The sequence below is a fragment of the Truncatella angustata genome (genome assembly GCF_020726525.1).
Source record: "Truncatella angustata strain MPI-SDFR-AT-0073 chromosome Unknown BKA67scaffold_2, whole genome shotgun sequence".
Classification (NCBI taxonomy): domain Eukaryota; kingdom Fungi; phylum Ascomycota; class Sordariomycetes; order Amphisphaeriales; family Sporocadaceae; genus Truncatella; species Truncatella angustata.
The window spans coordinates 1,725,879-1,748,296 of NW_025763382.1; the positions used below are offsets into that span (position 1 = coordinate 1,725,879).

A 22,418-nucleotide genomic window follows, 5' to 3' on the forward strand; every position below is an offset into this window, starting at 1 on the left:
CGTCGAGTGTCAAGCCATACCCGGGTATCTCGCTATCAGTAATCAGATATTGTTGTTAGATTCCTGTCATGGCCATAAATTCGGCCTGTACTGCTTCAAGCAGGAAATGTGCGTGATATCACGCATCACCAGCAACCAGAGTTAGGCCAGCTGTGTAGCAGCAGTAACAGAGATGACCAAGAAAATGTGCGCTGTGACCACCTCAACCATACGTTCATTCAAAGTCAAAACATGTTGAGGTGAAGGGAACGAATGATATTTCGATTTATGTAGTGCATCTTGTGAATGGTCATCTCATGTTTCGGAATATTTGGTGTCAAGGCAGTGCTTCATCGAAGTACTACAGAATCACGTATGCCTTTTGCGCACATAATGGACTGACCTGTAAGGTGGAAAGCTCATATGCCGGCCTTGTTGACGTGCTCGATGTACGAGTGAGGAGTACCGCGGTAGACGTTATGAATAATGTCCGCGTCTATGTGTCCATTTTTGTATGGCTTGGTTGCCTTGAGTCAGCCGCTGGCCTCGCTGTTCGCTAGACAGAAAAGGTATGTACGCTGGTCTCTCGCCGCATATTGACCGTCTGCTCCATATACTTGTTTGGTGTATTTCCTCTCCGTGGTGCGATACCCGCATCGAAAATGCTCCCGATGACACACCCACTGCCCCCACTTGGAGATTGGGTTTGTCCGTACCGTGAATACTGAGGGGCAACTTGCCAAGACGCTTTGAAAGAGGCAAAGGCATCGTGGTGCATGGATCTGCATATGGAGGAACCTCCGTTGCTGCAAGATAGTATCGCAAGCTTTGTTCTCTTCTCGAAGCTTGTATAGAATTGTCAGTTTGACAGGCGGAGTCGCACACCGCCATGTGCAAAGGCGCCCAAGACTTTCCCAACCTGCAATTTTGGGCCGCCTATTTAATATTGTAGCTAAGCGCGGCCAGCTGAGAAATTACTCATGTAGACTGATTGTTGTGCACTGAAACGCCACTAAATTTCGGGAGTTGCACATGACGGCGATATGTTGCTCACTCCAATTAACGATTCTTAGTTTCGCTCTAATATTTTCGAAAAATTCCTCGTGGCGCCAGTGGCCTGAGTGGTTCAGCTTCGGGGCCGCCTTCGAAGTTCTTGGAAGGACCAGTATCATATAAAAAGGCAGGGAACAAAAAATGACTAGTATTGTATGGTCTGTGCGTTGCGATCTTGAATGGTTCCAATAGGAAGCACCTACAAGCTACCATAGCAGACGGGGCGGGTCGCCACCCAGAAACGAGCAATGCGAGTCTTCAACTAGCTAAGGATCAAGTGATCGCCTTTGGTTTGATTTTGATGCATTCAATCCGGCAATGAATGGCAAGCATTGTAACGAGGATGAATTATGGTTATCTCTCAGTGACATAGGCGATATACCCTTGCAGCTGATCACTAGACTAGGATGTTTCTGCCTGTCAATCCACGTCTTCCTGCAGAGCCACCAGGGTTAATATAATGTCCATTCACACAGTCTTGAAACGATTGCCGCGACGAATCTTTTTAGAATAATAGGTTGTGGATATCCTGTCACTAGATTCTAGAAGACGAAAATGGGAACAAAACCGTGGGCATCAAAGTCGTCTTCATGATTTGACTGCTCCGGAACAATATAAATTGGCGACTGCACGCAATTAAATGTCCCGATAGACCAGCGTCTGCCAGCGTAGCGATTGATTCTAACGCGCCAAAACAAAGGGTTGCCACTAACTGGATCATCTTCGTTCACTGTCTGAGCAGAGCAAATTGCGCAAATTAGTGGGAGAAAGCTGGCGATCCATTGCACCCGTTATCATACTCTCGGCCCGGGTGTAGCGATAGGCGATGCTCAAACTCTCTTACTCAACGTCATACGCAACAGGTTCAGTCGACATTGCGCTACTGCTGCACCGCCCGCTGCCATCAACGCACAGCTTTGCAGTGTTTCTGCAGGTAATATTTGCATTTGGTCAGCCGTCCGTGGTGGAGATTCATGAAAGCCTGGTTTTGATTGTAGGAAACAGCGCCTCCATCATTAATTCATAATGGCTGAAATCGACTGCAAAGAAGCATACCATTTCGAACGAGGAGAGACTGACCCCTGCATCGTTTATGAATGTAACTGTGTGCCGTCAAGGATTATTGTCCGATATGCAGATCTATGAGCGTTTGTTTTCCTGTTTTCCTTAGGCCCTAGGCCTTTCCAGTCCAGGCCAGGGCCCATTGTAATCAGTCCATTGATGCAATCACGTTTTACGTTTTCGAGGCGCTTCATGGAATACCAGCAAGTTCTTTTTTTCGGTTTTTTTTCCGACCACAACTCTGAATCTAGGGCCTGGGTTTCCAACAATGGCTCACTTTCCATGGTTCATGGAGTCACCAAGCACGGCTTCCTAACCGACATGCTCAAATTCGTTAAGCATTCAAGGGATGATGCAGAGAACGACGCACGGATGGTGATTTCCACATGGCGTGACAAGCGATGAATGATATTGGTTATAAAGGCATGTTTGATGCAACTTTGATGTTCCACCTTGTTAAATTTTTTAAAATTTTTTTAATATTCCCGATTCTCCAGTTACAGTAGACAGCAAGCCCTGTGCCGGTATCGTTTGCTGCCCGCAATCCGTCATTGGTAGGATCGTGCCGTCCTTGCAGCTCCCCCCACAATACGTGCCGCTTACTCCCACAGGGTAGGTGTGTAAGAGGCTGGGGTTTGATGCAAAGGCGGATATTCAACGGTTTGATATCTGCCCACAGAGCTTTATGAAGCATTTCGGGAAGCCACGTCGTACAAAACCCAGGCTCCCCGTGGTGTTGCATGTTTTCGTCAGACGAATGTCCATTATGCTCCGTGTCGCAATGCATACAGATGCACTAGATACAGTTGCCTCCCCGATTCGAGATAATTTGCGGGGAAATACTACATGCTATTAATGACAATTTCATGATCGTTTCTACTTGAGAAAGACAAAGCCCAATACTTGGGACGGGCTTGGCTCTAATTATGGTATAGCGGCAGGCAACGTATAATTCTGCCGCCATGTCGGCGTGCAGGGGAAAAGGGATTCTCCAACTGTCCTGCTCTTCTATTGAACTGCTGGCCTCAAAGTCATCACGAAATGGTGCTGGGGAGTCTGTTTTAGTCTCGAATTTCCATATTCGGTTGCCCAGCCCTAGGAATTAGCGGGGTTCAGGTTCTGAGGGTTAGCCTACAGATCCGCACTAACCTAAGGCTAGCCACAAAGAATGAACAACGCCGTCTCTGGGCTCTCCTGCAATAGTCGGCCGAGTTTTCCGGAGGTTTCTTTCTCTTCGCTCTATCCCTTGTGTGACTGCGCCATAGTAAAGTAAGGATTAAGTGAAAGTAGTCTCCCAAATCATTGTGCAGTGTAAGCCACATCTCTTCAACCACCCCCAGCATCGGCACGCCATTTCTCCCGCGATAGATATTTCTGTGTTTTATTTAATTATCTACTCCAGCATGCTGAGAATTGGCCGCAATCTCAACTTAAGATATACTCTCTTTTTTGGGCTACTCGTCAAAGTCAATGTTCAGCTTTAGGTATCACAGAATGGCGCACCAAGCACTGCAGAAGCAGCAAAAAACTTACATTACTAGAGTGCGTAGATCTGCGCCCTTGTATGCGCTGCCTGCATGAAGGTTGCATTTGGCAGTATGGTATAATTATCGCTCCGCTACGAATTCACCTCACCTCATCTCATTCCGTGAGCTACTGTTCATTGGTCGCCCACCGTGCATGTTGGGGGGTTCATGTCCGTCATACACAACTTGGAGGAGGTTTCACCATCCTTTCCAGATTTCTTAGTTTTTGAGTCCCTGCTGAGTAGACATATTGGATTGGTACGGTTAGTCAAACTAAAATCTACACGTCTCTATCAACAGAAATTAAGGGAAGGAAAAAAGGCAGAAAGAAACTCTGTGACATCAGCTGGTGCATTGCAGTCTCTATAATCCGTAAGGCCTAGGAGGCCTGTACTGCCAATACAACGGCTTCCGCTAGATTAGATAGGTTATCGATAAGGTCTTGCTACAATGAGTTGCCTACTCTCAAATGTTCAGATTCACACTACACGAAGAGAACCAATGAGGCATGTAAATCATTTTTCGCCGGCTGTCAATCCTGCTCCGTCAAGAAGATTCCTGCCGCCACTCAGATATCGTATTTCAGACTTGGCTGCAGGTTTCACAACATGCGTGCCCATTATAGAGATGGGTTGATGAGAACTGTTGTTTCAGGCGACCCCATCCACTGCAATGAGTGGTTTTGTGGCGCTTTTCATCTGAAGAAAGATGGTAGGATTTGTGGTTCAGGGGAACTGATCCGGAGGCGAACCGGATAAGGAACGTGATTCAACATGGTACTCATATCTACCATAACATGATTTGAGGCTGGTTTGCTGACTCGGGGAACAATGAAGGCTATTTCTCAGAACATGTCCTGTCTATAGTATACAACACGGCGGAAGTGGAAGAAGTGTACTTAGTAAACTTTCTTACATCTTAGCACCTTAGGCTAGTCCTTTGTACTGGTCTAAGGTTGATTTTGGGGCATGGCTTCCATGTCTGCTCTCATGCACCTGCGATTCTCATCGTCTAGACATGAGAAAGTCACGAAAACATGAATCGATGGTTTGAAGTTGATGTGACTATGCATCATGCGATCTCAAGAAGTCGCCCAGTACAGAATACGGCTTCCAGGTACTAAACCAGCAGTACAGTACCATAGTAATGCATGCGCTACGCCCACCATGCCCCACTAATGATGTTCCAAACGACTCAAAGGCCCAGGTCAAGAACAACCCACACTATTCTTCAGGCTTCTTGAGAATGACTAAACTGAAGCCCAGGCGCGGCGCAAAACGCTGCGGGATGAGGGCAAGCGCTGGTTACAAGATAGGTGAGCTCCAATGCGTAACCGGCCATGATTCCTGTTTGAGTCTAGCTCTCGGCGCCCGTGAAACATTGGCGTTGCCAGTCACTCAGTGGGTGATATCCCCATGAGGAAACGACGCAACACAAAGCCCAGTGAGGATCACCGCCGAGGCCAGAACCTCCTGGCTTCAGGTAACGGGGGAGAATGCTACTTTGGGTCGTACAAACGGTATCTCTCCGCGGTATCCGACTAGGGTGTCTTGCATAGTATGCGGCCCTAACCGATAAGCGTAGATTGAATAGCTTGTTCGTTGCTTGTGTGTAGCTTTGTTACGAAGTACTGAGGATCAAGTCTAAGAGTCACTAGATCATCCCGTTATACAGGCTGGGTGAATGGACAGAACAAAGAGCAGTGGGGTGTATTCGCTTATTGCTGTCGACCATAGAATGCTAGTTGCTCCCTATCTCGTACTAGCTACAGCAAGATACAGAAACACTTTACCTACTCTACCACTGAGCCCTGTTCCTAGCTCAAACTCCTAACTTCGGGAAATAAAAAAAGAAGTGGACATGTGCGGGACCTGAAGGATGATCGCGTCAGGAACAAAGCACGCTACTGCCAATGATGCCAACGATGCAAAGGACTTACGATATCAGTAGCAGATTATAGAGTGCCGTAACAGCCGGCAGCCGGTAGTTGATATGATACTCGCAGATCACTCACCCCACTACCGAAATGCGACAGTTCTGTTAAGGAAAATAAAGTAGAAAGGAAACCATGTGACATAACTTTCTTGGCATCACGACTGTATGTTTTCGCAATCCAAGCAAATGACGAATGCAAGGTTGCAATGTTGAGTGCCGGAAACATTTCGCCTTGTCTTCATGGTATGAAGTGGGTTTCTGGTGTTATGTTTCTTCCAGGCTATAATACAGCTTCAGTAATGAACATGGTTTGAGCTGACTAGACTGTGTGCCGCGAAACACTCAATCATCCAAATCGTGATATGGCTCAACTATCTGGCTATGGCTATGGCTATGGTTACCGTATACATGGCTTCTTCCGTCTACCCTATGCCGGTCAACCCCTCCTTTCATGAAGCGGATTGAAAAGTGCTGGTTCAGCGGCCGATTACAAGCATACAACGTGAACCCCTCATTCTCCTCCTGCCCCCCTCCCTTCTGAAAGGTCGAGGTCAGTGTGGTATTATGGTTTATCAAGATCACATTCATCACACTGCGATACAGATTCTTGCAGGGCCCAACATGCAGGTGGGTGGTGACCAAGCACACCTGCAGTAGCAGTGTGCGCAACTCAGTATTTGTTACCCGCTCTGCGCGCCTCAAATGTAAAACTGCTTTCACCTACAAGACTCATCTTCATGAGTCGCTAAACTGCGTAGGGAAGACACGCACGAGCTCAGGTACGTTTGTAGCACATGGCATTCTTGAATTACAAAGTACCTATCGCAATGGGTTATTACTACTACAATTAAGAGCTGTCGTAATTGAGTATGCAAGTTGACAACGTATCAATTGACGAGTCAGATGAATCCATTTGGATTCGTTTCTCCAGCCCTTTCAGGGCAGGGACCATCCTGGATCAAGGTTTCAATGGGCAGTATTTGGATTGAAAGAAGCACCAATTTCACACACAATACCCACCGCAAGCCATGGTGCTGATACCAAAGGCGACCGGGATGAGTTAGCGATTGCCACTCTACCGCAACATGAATCCACAGAGCCAGCTCTCGCCTGCCATTCTCCGTCCCCACAGCAAAGGTACAAGCAACTACTGCAGACCAGCGACGTCGTTGAGTACACCACCTGACCCAGCCCAGGGTCATGCCCCTGTTCCAAGTCCCCCTTGCCCTGGTCAAAATTTCCCCGGCACTATTCTCTTTTCTATATCCTTGCTCATGAACGACAGGTCCGCCGCCGCTAATGTCCTCGTTCAAAGTATTATACTGCCGTTATCACTGATGAGCAGGGTTCATCGGTACCTGAGCCCTGCCTGCTCTAACGCGGTGGATATATGAGACCTAGTCGATAAAGGAATAGTAGGCCTGCAAGTAGTTAATAACCATAAAGGGAGGGCAACAAGCAAAAGGAATTGTCTCAAACTCTATGCTAGGGATTCCTGTGTCTGCTCGCACCCATATTTGTGATATCATGCTACGACTTCGAGGGCTCGCGTAACAGGTCCCCGAAAAGACAAGCCCAGCAACCGTTAGATGTTCTTTGCTTCTCCCGCTGCGTATACATTCAGAGTTCAGAGTTGATACCCTTGGACTTACCTTTCCGCACTCAATTGTGATTGACGACTCGCGATAACCTGAAGCTTGGCCGTTTCCTACGCTAACGTAAACGCCATCTCAGGAACCCACGGACGTTCAACGTCAAGTGCAGATCGACGCACCCGTCTGCCTTGTATTTGCTCGAGAGGGTCCTCGATTCAATTACAAAATTCTACCGATTTTTCATGTATATATTTCGACACTAGCCAGATTGGTCTGCTCTGCGTCTGCCACGTTCTGACAGGGAAGCCCCTTCAATCTGAAGATCTCCGCCGGTCGACGCCTCATTGTCGAGCTGTGGCCCCTGTGATTTAGTCGCTTTTCTGTTCACCCATCCGAGCCACGAGTTCAAGGTGCTCAGACACCTTTTATTTTATTTTTTTTCCTTTTCCCGCCGTTGGAACTCCACAGTACCTTACTCTGGCTATAATCACGAAAACAAGAAAGTCACTCTATGCACCTTGCCAGGCACACTCTTAAAGGGCTACCTCCGATATACCAGCCTTGTTAGATGATCCCTCGACGGAGTTGCATACAAGTAATAGTGACAGGCCTATATGCGTCCACGATAACCAACATCCACAACGTTGTCTACTTAACTCCCAGGAACGCCACCTTACACTCTCATCGCAGTAATCCTCGTTGATTACAGAACCTTCGTCTACATCTGAAAGTACTCGATTATCTTGAGCACCTTCCGGATAGTCAGACACGGATCAGACTAGGCCAGCCCATCTCAAGTCCTCTTTCTCATTAAAGTCGAGTTCCGACCCAGTATCAGATGATACAACCAGGAACAAGTCGGCTACTTCCATCCACACTTGGCCTCTCATAACCGTTACGAAAAAAACGCCAGTGATATTTCAGGGTCAACTCCATCGGTTCACCGTCCGTATCTGCAGTTGAACATATCCGAAGTGGACCGAAATCTTGGAAACCTCTGTGCACTCATCGGAGTCCAACACCAACATTTTTGCTGCCACCAAGAGGCGTGAGATACACTGTATCCTATTTTGCTCTCATCATACTTGGAGACTTGTAACCTAGTCAGCACCTAGCGGATCTTCATCCACAACGACCCCCAGCGTCCGAGCGCTCTGAAGCGGTCGATACGCCTATTACTTTGTTGGCGCAAGTGTACCGAGTTTCCGAGGCCTAACATACGCCGGTCTTCTAGACGCTTGCAGTTCGAAACAGCAGGGTATGCCCTAAGAGAACCAGCCTGAGTGCCTTGGGACCTTTAGAGCCTGGATTACTTTGGTTCCTGCAGGAAAGATATCAGCCTCCATTGCCTCCATTAGCTGTCGATCCAGCCCATTCGCAACGTTATTCCCAGCTCGGCTGCCAGAGCACAAGTTTGGCAGACCCTGAAAACTAGTGCTCGTGCACGGAAGACCTTTGTCGCTGCTTGTAAGTCTTGTCCCCACTATGCTGTCGACTATCATTGCCTGTTTGTTTTGTGCCTCTTGTCTTCCTTTCGATATATATCAGGTCGTCCTCCGCCACCCCAGAAAAACTTTATCCTTGAGACAACCTTAAGGCCTTGCCTATCTTGTATAATACCTGATCCTTCACCCACCTGGTGTTTTGCTTCTGTTGTTCTATCCTAGTCGACTTATTGCTCCAATCATCCTCCCTACACCTAATATTTTCCAGCATTCTTACCAAGTTCATAGCCACTGCTACCGCGCTGGACGCTCCCACGTGTCGTGATCTTCTCTTGCCACAGACAGAAAGAAGGAAGAAGAAAATTCACCATTACGCACCCGGACTTATCGTGGAGAAACGATCGTCTCGTCTGCCCAAGTTGCATTGATCGAGCCCGGCTCTAATACGCATCCGCGCCAGGGTCTCATCCACCTTGCTTGGCCCTGAGAAACCCACAGTACCCTTGCAATCGTATCCCTACGTTCAACAACACCCTGCCAGGTAGAGTTGGGGTCGTCGGCTGCACTCACTCCCCCCTAATCGAAACACATAAATAGTGCTCATCCGCACACTCGAGACATCACCTTGTATTTTGTACCCTTGAAGGAATACCGAAGAGATGGAATTGATGGAACTGGTTGAGAATGAGCCTACGGCTCGCCCTTTCCAATGCGATTGGCAATCTTGTAACAAGGTACGCCACAGCCGCCATGCTCTTGCTCTTGTCGATAAGTTATCCGAAGCACTAACATGGACACAGAGCTTCAACCGCAAGTCAGACTTGCAAAGGCACTATCGCATACACACAAACGAAAGACCTTACTCTTGTGCGACACCAGGATGTGGCAAGAGCTTTATCCAACGCAGTGCGTTGACTGTCCACATTCGTACTCACACTGGTGAAAAGCCTCACCAGTGTCAACATATTGGTTGCGGCAAGCGATTCTCTGACGTAAGTCTCCCAAAATCGGAGACCTCTTAACGACACATACTAAACAAAAGCCAGTCTTCGAGTCTTGCGCGTCACCGGAGAATTCACACCGGAAAGAGACCATACAAATGTGCGCATGAGGGATGCTTGAAGAGCTTCTGTAGAAAGACGACCATGGTTAAACACCAACGACGTTCGCACCAACGCGGCATCCATTCATCCGAGCTAGACGATTGCACTTCAGAGTCGGATAGTGGTGAGTCGCCAACAACTCCGAGGATGTCAAACATTCCGTGGCCCCAGGTCAGTATGGGAGGCCATCATGGTATTCATGGCCACACCGTTCATCGTGCCGCTTCTTTTGCCGACTTTGGTCATGCCATGAACGGTTACCCTATTCAACATCCGTATGGTCATCGCCACAGTGTCTCCACTGGTATCCCCCATGAGTACCATGGTCAACACATTCAACAGCAGCAGCCGCAACAACAACAACATCAGCCGCAGCAACAACCACAGCAGCATCCGGGTGCACACATGCTTCACAGAACTGCAAGCATGCCGCAACACTCGTATTACGTCACCGAACATAGTAACCCCGGCATAGCCACGATGAACACAAATTCCATACCAGCTTACCAGGTACCACGGCAACATGTTGAGAGACCGATGATCGAGATCCCTTATAGTGCTACGACCATCGCAGGCTCTCTTCAAAGCAGTCCAGCCACCTTCTCGCCAGTGTCAGGACGCAGCCCTTCAGTACACCAGGAAAACTTCTACACTCACCAGCCAGCACAAACAGCGACATATGCCATTCAAACCACATCGCCCGTAGAGTCTCAATCTCAGCCTATGGTTCAGTATGTGCAACAAGTCCACGCTCAACCTGCGCCGACCCACGTCCATCATGTGCAGGAACACTACCAGCCTCCGCAACCCCAGCAGGAGGAACAATGGTATAGCGGTATGCCCTATCAGGCACCGGTCGAAGTTGCCACCATCGGATCACTCCCGTCATATGGTTCAATTGGTGCGTATGATCCATGGGCCATCAAGACCGACTTCGAGGACCCATCCATGCAACTACCAAGCGCCAGGCTTGAGAGCATGTAACCCGCCTCGACCATGTATTCTTCTCGGCACGTACACTGTGCGACTTCTCAGTCTCCACAAGGCTCATGTAATAACAACTTCTTTCCTCTTTCTTTCACTTTATCTCCAGGAGGATATACCCATCGGGATTCACAGGACCAACATTTTGATCTGAAATAGATCAACAGATATGTTCATCTTTTTCGGCGATATCACCGACCTCATTCATCTTTGCCAGCATAGGCCAACGCAACAGCCAACGTCGTCACGCTATTTTCCTTATTTCCATCACTCGCATAATCCATTATTGGCGGCGCTTGTCATTCATCATTAATGTATTTTGCTTCATGATGAACATTTCTTCTTGTCTTTTGAGTAACTGGCATGTTCGGTTGGACATTGTTGAATAATACATTATATTCCGGGTGTATCATATACCCGGCGCGAGGAGAAACTGGGGGGATGGATTCGACGATATTCACGACAACCTCTCCCACTAATGATGTCCACGATACTATTTGGGCGTGGGGTGCATAACATTTGGAGCTACCAGGTTTCGGGGGTGAAGCGGTTGTCGCGGCGCATCAATCTAAATAGGGCACAGACACAACAACGTCCGCGTCCAAATTCTTTTTCCTTTCCTTGGGTCAATGCTCTGTTGTTGCTTTAGACAATGTATCGGGGTTATTGTTTATGAACGTCGACGATTTTGGGACTTCAGTCTGAAGGTGGGGGAACAAAAAGGAGGATCGCACGCGAAAAGTATTTTCTGCTTACCGTCGAGGAACCTTTGTACGATATCAGAGCCTGCGTCCTATCCGGCGTTCTTTCATGTTTCCAAAGATTTGATAGCCCCAGAGGGACGGCTGTAACAACTGTTACATAGGCGGCGATTATATAGTTGGATTTCAATAGTCGCTAGTCCAAGAGAATATGGATTTTTTTGGCTCTTGAAAACGAGTACTCTTCTGCACAATTCAAAGTTGCCCTGTTGCTGTACAAAAGCGGAATTGGCAGGGTTTTGATCTTCGGCCTTGGTTGGTGTATTGTTGAAACAGAAGCATCACTCTTCGACCTATATCTGTCGCTGGAATTGATACGAGCCGATCCACATTTAACCAACATTATATGTGATTTGATGCACATAACAGTCTGACAGAGGCACTACCGGGGCCTTTTACTCCCTCGATTTCGATTCGTCCTAATAATGGGTAAGTTGTAGGTATACACGGGATATTTGTTACCGCTTTCAATCAAAATATCACGTTACTTCAACGTTTTCCCGGCGTGTTTTCATGTTTTGGGAGCAAAACTCCTGAGACAGGTTTTAGGGCTCAGAACTCATCCTTATTGCCGGTGTCGTCTCCCCAGCCCTGTTGCCCTCATCCTGGTCAGGATGGGAATTCTCGATCCATGGTACAACACTTGTAAGCTACAAGTAATCCCTCCTTGTGTTACCCTAATCCACTCAGAGACCGCTGCGTAATTGTTGTTTCACACACCGATGCGGGCAGAAGGTGCACAAGAGAGGGGTTTCCGAAGCAGGAAGGCCAAACAGGATCTCTCAGTAGCCACAGAACATTCCAGCTCAACTGAAATAAATTGACGTGGGGACAATCTAAGCGGCTCGTGAGCTACATCAATGGTAACGATGCAGTCAAAAGAGAAGGATACCGGGGCACTGCGAGTAGAAAACAAGGGTGGCGGTATCGCTTCTTTTATTTTCCTTGCATTTTGCTGTTACGCCCAGAAGCACTTCTGTACTTACGGTACTGTGACGCCTGCAGCCAACACGCCAGGGGATATAATCCCCTCGGTTTACTGAAGTGTTGAAATACGAAGAAGGATTTGACAAAATTCCTATTCGGCCAGGTTGCTGCTTGTTTGTTGGCTGCAGAGTCTAAAATATATTATAATCTGGTGATATCATAAGTTACGTAGAAATGTTGGTACTTGTCCACCTGCAGACCACATTACTATGCGCTTTCCCGGCTCCTTTATTGCGGCTCCAGCATCACCCCTTCTCACAAATTCAAAGCACCGGTATCGTAATGGATTTGAGAGATGTTTATCTGTTATTACATATGCGAATATGCCCCATTCTCCAGCCATACTTAAGCGCAATTGCCCACCAAACCCTTCTGAAATCTTCTTGTGGACGTTCGCCGAATGTTGTGCATCATGGTTTGCATACCACTGGCTATATCGTTGCATAACCGGCAAGCCGGGAGGCATTTTAGTCACCGCTCCTGGGACCACGCGTAATATTCAAACAATTGTAGGTTATATAACTTTATTATCGCTTCAATAGTTCAATATATCCTTAAGACTTTGACGGCACTACAGGGCTGGGGATATTGATATACTATAAAGAAGAATATGGATATGTGTGAAAGAAGTGTATTATATCTCGGCTAACCGGCGAGTGCCATGTAAATGTCCACCAGACGGGTGATTTCCTAATTCCTTCAGACTCCTTGAATCAATTTCTTGGTTGCTATAAAGAGAAGACGAAACTACATGCCAACGTAATGCCACAATCATCATATATGGAGCCCTGTAATAGATACCGCATCGTCTCTTTCGAACGATCTTTGAAGGCCAACCACAATTGTTGATTGTTGGAAGTAACTAGTATAGTAATAAGACGACCTAGGGGGGCTGGTTTTGACTTTCTACTTAGTTATTGAAAGGCATCGGCAAAGATGTGTTGTTGCTTATGGCTACTGTTTTTATAGCCCGGCTGGCCTGTTGGAGAAAATTCTTGGACCTCACCTTTATTCCGAGTGGGTAGACGTGAAAAACTGCCATAAAATTTCGGTAATGCTACAAACAGGTTGTGCTATATTCATGTCGGCTATGAATTCGTCGATACTACACCTAGCGGCCATCTCAAGCATGGTGCTTCAGCTTATAGTATTGCCCTTGCAATTGTAATATCAACTCAAAAAACACCTCATTTTGCTAGGACGTACTAATGGGTAACATCAGCACTAGTATATATATTTTTTGGTCTGGAAAATTGATTTGCACTCTGATGAATCTACTTGCCTCGTACGTAATCTGAGCTCAAATCTATAATCGTGGAGGCTAGACTAAGCTTAATGTCGTAAAGGATTACAAAATTTGCTGGTCTATAGCTAAATGGCGCCCGGACTTCTGCTTGAATTTCGCTGGCCGAGATGTATACGACCTTCGACAACTGCTTGGTCACAGCATCTTCATGTGCATGTCCAATTACAGCTATATGAAACCTTCCATCATCTGGATGGTTTAGTTGAAACACCAAGGGTATGAAGTTATAAACATAGCATAATATATAGCTATAGAACACAAGACAAATGCTCTTGTGCTGTCCTATGGCCAGGTGTCCCTTAAAATTTGTATAGTGGTCATTCACTTTATGATTGCGACTGCCATTTGCTGAGCAAAAGCTAGCATTGGAAAAATACATCTGGTGGGTTGATCTTCTGATGTTTTGAGCCTATTCTGCCTTCGAGTACATATATTTGAAGTAGGGCTCGTGGCTGATGCCTCAAGGGCTCCATCTCTGTTTTGTGTAGTGAGCATGTGCGATTTTGATGTACACCTTCTTCGAGAAAAACGAAATGAACCGCTCTCAAGCGGCTGGTACTCATGTTAAGGGCTGGCAATACCGAGAAGCATATTTTGTTTTTATCTCTTTATCTTTTTTCCATTTTCCAATTTCTTTTGTCACAAGCTTTCAAGCAGGCTTTGCACCGCGGAAGGTCCTAGCTTGACCTACTCTAGTTTCGGCATTGGCATGGGTCGTCACGGAGTTGCCAAACTGCATCTGGTCCAAAATGACCGCAAACAGGGACATGGCTGGTGCTTTATTTGTTTGTCTAAACGGAGGCGTCAGGCGATACGCATCAACAGCCTCTGTAATGGCTCAACACGCCTGGCATCAAGAGTAATAGGCTTATATCCAAAGATTTTATGGGAGCAGTCGTTGCGTTTGGCCTATAAGACCGCCGTTGTCATACGAGATGTCAATTCAAAAGCCGCACGTCCGCTTCTGGTATTGCCTTTGAAGAGGGGCCCGGCTCCAACCCAGCGATATGATGGCGACACTTTGAGGGCTATGGATAACTCCGGACACATTCCACTTTCATACCGTGATACCACAGAGGCGGATTCTACAAGGACCTGGCAACCCGAACGAGAACCCGTAAGCCCCATCGTTATTCAATTCAAAGCGGCGCCGTGCGTGACAGACGCGAACACGCCCACCGGGCCGCGACTCGACCTCAGAGAGGACCAGGGCGGGGCCTTCGGCATAGGCGACAGTTCCTTGGGCGACGGACTGTACACCAGCCATATTGGCGCTCCAAGGGATCTGGTCGCGAATAGTTTCTTTGCCGTCGGCCCTCTGACACGTTATCCGCCTGAAGGTACTAAATCTGGTCCTCAAGAATTTGCCATGTATTGGATTGGGTCGCCGCCTTACGACATGGAGCACATTGCGCCTCTGACTGATAAAATCTTCCGTGCGATTGCACGATTCTTTGGAGATTCCAGCGAGCCATTCCGCGTCTTTATTCGCCGGGTTTGGAATGGTCATGGGGGCACTGGGGGACACAGATCATTCCTGTTAGAATATAGCTCTAACACATTTGAAGAGCAGAACGAAGATGCATTGATTGATCTTCTAGCCCATAAAACAGTACAGTAAGCAATTCTCAGAATCACTCTCTGCCCTTTATAGCATGTCTCTAGAGCGCAAACCGCATATCAAAAGCAGTTGGGTTCTTTGTGATTGTTTCATAGTATGCCCGCAAATGCTCAAAGTCACGAAATGACAATTGCTGACCCTCTACGTAGTAGTGAATATCCGTTGTTATGGCCTGAGAACATCAACAATATGTGGTATGATGAAGGTGTTGCAAACTACTATGCCACGATTGAGTCTTACGAGCAAGGAGCTGTCGGTCGCAACGACCTGATCAAAGCTTTGAACAACCAAGCTCAAGCGCATTATACAGCCAATGTCATCATTCATGAATGGAAATATATACTCAACCATTATTGGGACGGCTATGATATGACCAAAGGTGGGTATGGACGAGGATTCATCTACTTGTGTCAGGTGCAAGGTCTTATCCGTCAAGCAACCAAAGGAAAGAAAGGCGTTGACGATATAGTGCTCGCATTATACCAGAGACAACTCCAGCCAGAAGAATTTGACGGCGGTGACTTTCGTGAGCTTTTGAGTGATATTATCGGCGAAGAAGACACCAATGCAATCCGCGAAGTTATGGAAGGTGGCAAAGTCATCGTGCCTGTTGCAGATTGTTTCGCCAAGTATGGTCTGAAGTTAGTCAGACACGACGTGGAAAAATTCAAACCTGGATTCGATCCAAACTCCCTGCGAAAGAAGAAGATCACAGACCTCGTCAAAGGCTCCCGCGCAGAAAAAGCTGGTCTTCATGAAGGCGACGAGGTTGTCCACTCATGGATGCTGTGGGTTGCAGATGACGCTCTGGAGAATATGATGCAAGTAACCGTGCTGAGAGACGGTCAAGAGCAGCTTATTAAGTACTGGCCTAGAAGCCATGAGAAGGTGCAGAACTGGTTTTGGGTTGAGATTTAGAAAAGTCGGGAGCGAGTGTCGAGCAGAGATTCGACAGACCTTTGACAACAGTCTATAACAGAACCTGTTCAAGTTCAATTATAAAAATCTGCCACGCTTGAGGTCGACGAGGAGGAACATTACAGTAAAGGGATCTCCATTAAACTTTTTTAAAACTTTTTTTTCTTTTCCAGCTCTGAGATTTGAATACATCCAACGACCTAAGAAAAGCACATGACTTGGTCTAAGTGGATAGGTAACTATATCTAGCATGCGCCTCATTATTCTTGATGCCCAACCACCACCACTTATAGACCAATCCATAGTGTTTGAATAGTGGAGATACACATCCCCTTACCTCAATCTTGCCCAGAATAGAAGATCAAAACAATTTGAGTAGATTCAAGCAGCAATGATTTGTCAGATCGGGGGCTGCGTATGCCCGGACTGAAACTATTCGACCAGGGTGATATTGTTTAGCGGTGAAGATGCAGGGGCCAGATTTGGTACCAAAATGCCACTCGAACAAGAACGAAAAGCTTAAATCGACCTCCCCAGCCAAGGATTCTACTTTCTCAACTCCAGTTTCTTTTGTGTATTCTAATCCTATAAAAGTATGAAGACCACGCACTTTGGTGCACACCACCCAGGCCTTTGCGTAGTCGCCCAGTGAATATATCACTTATGCCTCAGCTTTTTTTGGTGCATACTTTGGGGTTGGCAGATTCCCAGCTGTTCGCCCATCCTTTTTGGCATCACCATGAGTGCTGGAATACTTCGTACCCCCCATAGCCAGTCTCTCCGTTATTTCTGGCTTGCTCCCAATGTACGATTCAAGCATGAATGAAGGCCCTTGGCCACCACGCCTAAACCAATTTTAGCACAAAGCAACCGTTCGGACATGATTGCTTTCCATACCTGCCTCCAGTCGGCAGAGAAAGACTACCGGATATTCCAGACATCGCAGCCTCAAGCCAATCCTATTTTTCGTGATATGGCAACACAGTCCGTCAAATTCGATCCTGACACGGTAATCCGAGAATTGAACAGGACCAAGAAGGCCAGGACGGAGGATGAACCACTTTTTGCTCAGCGATGCGCGAGCAACTGCAGCAATTGTCGACTTTCGGGAGTCGTGATGCAGAGCTGAGATTCAGGGCTAAGTCCAATAGAGGTATGTATGTGTTCGATACAAAGACACGGCTAATAGAAATCAAATCGGGCATAGACTTATTTCCTGCTGAGATGATCGGAAACTGTCTAACATGTCGACATATCCTGTATAACCACAGGCGTCAAGGCTTTTTATATTATAGCCTTTGAGCCAACACCTTCGCGGCTCTGTGTGTATATAACCCCCGTCATCATCGGTGGTTCTCCGTGGCGATGTGTGCAACATCGCATCAAAGCGCAAACTCGCACATGAGCTTCGAACACCATCGAGGATGCGAGGAGGCTGCGCTTCGTCGACAGTGTCAGCTGCACATGAGAAGCTTGCCCAAGGGTCGACGCAATCACGTTCAAGGCTTCGCTGCAGATATGATTGGGCCATCGTGCTGCACTCCGAACTCCACCTTCACTTTTGAGTACATCGCAGTTAGCATTTTGCGCAATTGCGCGTTACCTCTGGTATTAAATCGAGCGCTGCGGAGAGCTTGAGTCCCCCCCCAGGTCTTCGTCTCTCAATAGCTCAGTAACTCAACACATAATAATGCTCATATGCTCATGTGCTCAGTACTGCACCAAGACAATCGCAAGCTACTCGTCTAGACAACCTTCTCTGGCTACAACATCACGGCTCAGTGCGTGATGTCCCTTTGCCAGGCAATAAGACGGCTTTGAACTTGAGAATTGATGCCACCGAACGATGCTGCACTACCCTCAATTTACTTTCCAGTCTCACTACGTTCCTGAGCAAACTCCCGTCCACCTCCAACATAAACTCTGCCTTTCCCCACCGCCGGTACAATATTCGTGGAACACTACCACGAATAGTATTGTTCACAAGTGGTGGACCAAAGCTTGTGAGTTGCGACGTAAGCGAGGTGTGGTCAGATATCCGACCCCGACCAAAGCCCCAGCGAGATCAACATCTCGGTGTGCATCAGTCCACGCCACGAGCGCGGGTGCTTTCGAGACAGAGAGCCACGCGATCGAAAAGTAGGCTGTGCCCTTCCGTGGTATATTCTTTGGCATTAACATACATTGCAGGCGTTCTGGGACTGGTGCATCCACCTGTTTGCTATCTGTGCTATGCCAAACTCCTAGCACATCAAAAGTCGACATTGAATTGGCGCTTAAGCTCACTCACTTTGACGGCTTCGACCGAAGACAGCTCTCAGATCTTGAGCAAAATCTGCGGTTGCTAGTCGAATCCATGGCAACCAAAAAGTTGGCCAGCGCTGCCAGCAAATCCCGCAAACATCAGTCCGACAAGGACAGCGAAGCCAGCCAAACTCCGGAGCAATACATTGCTGCCAGGAAGAAAGAAGCGGTCGAGGCTGTAATGAGTGTTTTCAACAAGTGGCTGGATAAAAGACTCTCGGTAATATCTTACGCATACGAATGTGCTGATGGCTCTGGCAATCCCCGTGGCGGAAGTGGCGATTGGACGTCAGACGAAGGCAGATCTGGTAGCGGCTCTAGCCGTGGCCGTCCAAAACGCCACTTCAACGACGATGACGACCAAAGTGGTTCATCCGCTGGTGGGGACGGCGGTGGTGATGGCGGAGACAGAAACGGCAACAAACGTGCTAGGAAGACTGCTGAGGAGAAGCTCCTATTTGCTTGCCCTTTTTTCCAGCAGGATCCAACCCAGCACTGTACCCAGAGGTCTTGCACAGGGCCAGGCTGGCCTTCAATACATCGACTCAAGTAAGTGCATTTGCTGGGGCTTCTCGGTTATACTCCTCGCTCTGGCTAGTTGATCGCTGGAGACTGACGATTCGACAGGGAGCATCTGACTCGAAGACATCTCCTTCCCAAGCACACATGTCCGCGCTGCCGTGAGCCAATGGCTGATGCACTGGCACTCGAGGGCCACCTGCGATCAGACGTACCGTGCGTCAAACGCGATGTGGTTCGGATGTTGGGCATTGATGAAGCCCAAGAAAAGAAACTCAAGGAGCGCAAGAAAACCTCGGGCTCCTTGACGGAAGAACATAAATGGAAGGACATATATATGATCTTGTTCCCGAGATCCAACAAGAATGCTCTTCCCAGCCCCTGTGAGTCTCGCCCGAATCTATCAGGGGTTTCAGGCTAACAATAGTGTGACCCAGACTACGACAGTAGGCATCCCGTCACAATCGCCAAGTCGGCTGCGCAGTGGAAGAAGTTCAAGAAGCACATCCATGACGAACTTCCCCAAGCTGTCCAGAAGCGGGTCGAGCAGCGTTTCGATGGGGTCAAGGTCGAGCTGCTCCACGGCCTATCCGACATAATCCAGGACGAGATCTTTCAGATTTTCAAAGGCTTCCCGCAGGGGGGAGCGTCCACGCCGATATCGCCAGGTCCAGACTCGCGATCTACGACCCCAAAGCTCACCAATGTCGCTCTGCCAGGCGACGAGTCGAGAGCGACGAGCATTGACGACTTTCTTATGGATCCTTGCGCTCCGGACAGCCTCTTCTTCGGTGGTCTGAACGACCTAAACTTCAACTTGCAATTTGATCCTAGCACTGAGTGTCTGTCGGATTCGGGATATGCTTCGAACGGTACGAACACAGCACTAGGTCGCGGCGGGTATACTTGGCCCTGACCTTCCCCTTGGTGAAGTTTCCTTTTCTTGGCGGCTTCCATATTTCTGTTGCCCTTCCAAATAATTCCGGGTGTGTACTGTATTAATGGTTTCGGGTTTTGTGCGCCTGGGTCTGTTTCTTTTCTCTTTGACTCTGCAACACTGTCACTGTGAGCCTTGTAAGGATAGGTGGGAGAGTTTTGCCGGACAAGAGTACTACCAATGGGTGAGCACTTCTGATTTCACACATGGCATTGCCATTAGGAAAATGGCTTGGGGGGGGGGGTCGTACCATCAAGCACACGGGCACTACTGTAGGGTCACTTGGTTCTTCAAGGACCGTTTGCACGCAAAAGTATACGTATGCATGTATTCCTTGGTCAAACCTATTCTTTCTAGTTATGATCATACATATGCCTAAGGCATGGGAATATGAACAAAGGGTATATCAGAATCCCAAAAAAAAAAAAAAACCCCCCCCCAACCAGCGCTAAAGTTTTTATATCGTGCCAAAACCCGTCCTTTCGTGCCCTTGCGCGATCCTTAGTCAATGCCGGTCCAGTCCTTGCCCCAATCACCGCCCTCGGCACCTGTGCCATCCATCACGACATCCCAATCCCTCTCTAACTTCCAGGCGTCCTCGGCTTCAATGCCCAAGTCAATGAGGTTGCAGCCCCTATGGCCCCACTTGCTGGCAAACACGCGGCGTCCAGCATCGATCATAGTTTTGATGCCGTCCTCGAAGCCACTCGGGTCGCGGTAGTGCGGCTCGCCTTCGCCCCCGCCCTGCTTGGTCTGCCACGTGTTGCGCCAGATGCCCTCGTCAGCCCACTTGGCATCCATCATGCGCTCCGCGACGGCAACGAGGTGCTGATGACTCTCGCCGCCTTTCTCGACCCATCTGCGGACCTCGAATTCCCGCTCTTGCTCCGCCTCCTTGTGCGGCCGGGCGGGGTCTGTGAAGAGCGGGTCGCTTTCGAAGCTCGCGTGGGCCCCTGGCAGGCGGAACAGGGCGCCGATGTCGTCCAAACGTGAATTGACGTCGAAGACGAGGCCAGCCTCGCTCTGCGGCTGCCAGTAGCCGGCCCAATGTAGTCGGAGGTACATGTCGCAGTCCGAGGCATAAAAAGGGATGTGCGTGTCCCACGCGCCGACCTCCAGATAGGCATCGCGGTTCACGAGGGTGAGGTGGTCGTACGCGAAGAAGTGTGTGGCCCACTCGGGCATCTCGGGTTCGTCCAAGTAACGCATAAGACCCACGGCCCTCTCGTAGATGGTAGCGTAGGGGTCATGCTCGTAGTCGTGATCTCTGTCCTTCTTTTTCACGTCTTCGTCAGAAAACACAATGACATCCTGATGGCTCCAGAAGAATGTGTCCCATGCTCGCTGCAACGCTGTGTGCAGAAAATAGTTCTGCAGCTGTGCGAAGGTAAGCAGAGTCGGCGTGGTCAGGACATGGACGCCCAAGATCTTGAGTTGGGTATGATTGAGGAAGAAGGGGTTCTGCAGACTGAGCTTGCTGTCCTTGTTCGAACGAAAGGTGCCTGTGTTTTCTACCACGTATATATCGTCGGCCGGCCAGCCCGCGGCGATGTAGCTGGATACGCATTGCAGGAGCATTGGCCAGTTTCTCGTGAAACCGATGAGCAGCGGCGTGTGCTCCGGTACATGCGGATCGGGCGGTGCGTTGTTGGGCAGCACGGGAGGTGGCTTGTTGTTCGCAGACAGCCAGGGGAAAGGGTCCTCGATTGGCGGGTATGTTTCTGGCTTCGGCTTGTAAACTTTGTCCTGGCGCGGCTCGTCCGCGAGCGGCTGCTGGTTCGAGCTCGGTCCCACAGGGTTGGTATCTTTCAGCGGTATGCCATGAGGCACGTTGCTCTGATCATCGTCGGGGCCCTTTGTGCGCAGATGGTGGGCGCGACTGTTGAAGGAAGGCTGCACCAAGACGAAATAAATCAAAAGGGTTGCGAGCAGCGCGAGCCCATAGCGCGAAAGCAGCGGCCGAGTTGGTACCCGTCTCATCATCATCATATCCGCCTCCGTCATTGGCTCCAGACCATGGTATTTGTGTGGTGGTTCACTTAGACTAGTAGCCGCGTGGCATGGAGAAGACCGGGGAGGTGGGTAGATGTTCTCAGAGCGAAAAGAAGATGAAAAGCCAGCCGACAAGGTTGTTCAAGAGAAACACAACATGTCCAATGCGAACTTCCAGAGCCCAGCGAAGAAGAACGGGAAGCGAGCTTTGTGGAGGCAGCTTGCAGCCAGACCGGGGGGGTAATAGAAAGATAAGACGAAAAAAAAAACAGAGGTGCGATCCGAGTTCCCAATTCGAAACCGCCAGCCAGCATTTATTCGCCGACTCGGACGCAGCTACACGTACGCTACGTCGTAATTACAGGGTTCGAGAATGCTTGCATATCCAGAG

General features: G+C 48.6%; 4 protein-coding genes across 4 annotated transcripts; 3 read left to right on the forward strand and 1 right to left on the reverse strand.

Annotated features, from left to right (window-relative positions):
• Positions 1 to 9,254: 9,254 nt before the first annotated feature.
• On the forward strand, positions 9,255 to 10,682 carry BKA67DRAFT_655027 (uncharacterized protein; the record flags this gene model as incomplete). The annotated part of the gene is made up of 3 exons (XM_046106670.1): positions 9,255 to 9,329; positions 9,396 to 9,587; positions 9,642 to 10,682. 3 exons carry the CDS (start codon positions 9,255 to 9,257, stop codon positions 10,680 to 10,682), a joined length of 1,308 nt encoding a protein of 435 aa, XP_045960946.1.
• Positions 10,683 to 14,485: 3,803 nt separating this feature from the next.
• On the forward strand, positions 14,486 to 16,275 carry BKA67DRAFT_688116 (uncharacterized protein; the record flags this gene model as incomplete). Its single annotated transcript, XM_046109066.1, has 3 exons — positions 14,486 to 14,566; positions 14,617 to 15,353; positions 15,507 to 16,275. 3 exons carry the CDS (start codon positions 14,486 to 14,488, stop codon positions 16,273 to 16,275), a joined length of 1,587 nt encoding a protein of 528 aa, XP_045960947.1.
• A 1,622-nt stretch (positions 16,276 to 17,897) lies between these two features.
• BKA67DRAFT_552823 (uncharacterized protein) lies at positions 17,898 to 20,466 on the forward strand. Its single transcript, XM_046101874.1, has 4 exons — positions 17,898 to 18,414; positions 18,466 to 19,128; positions 19,207 to 19,481; positions 19,536 to 20,466. Exons 1-4 carry the CDS (start codon positions 18,122 to 18,124, stop codon positions 20,012 to 20,014), a joined length of 1,710 nt encoding a protein of 569 aa, XP_045960948.1. The 5' UTR covers positions 17,898 to 18,121; the 3' UTR covers positions 20,015 to 20,466.
• BKA67DRAFT_552828 (uncharacterized protein) lies at positions 20,442 to 22,298 on the reverse strand. The gene has a single exon (XM_046101875.1). The coding sequence runs from the start codon at positions 22,037 to 22,039 to the stop codon at positions 20,537 to 20,539; it is 1,503 nt and encodes a 500-aa protein (XP_045960949.1). The 5' UTR covers positions 22,040 to 22,298; the 3' UTR covers positions 20,442 to 20,536.
• Positions 22,299 to 22,418: the final 120 nt, after the last annotated feature.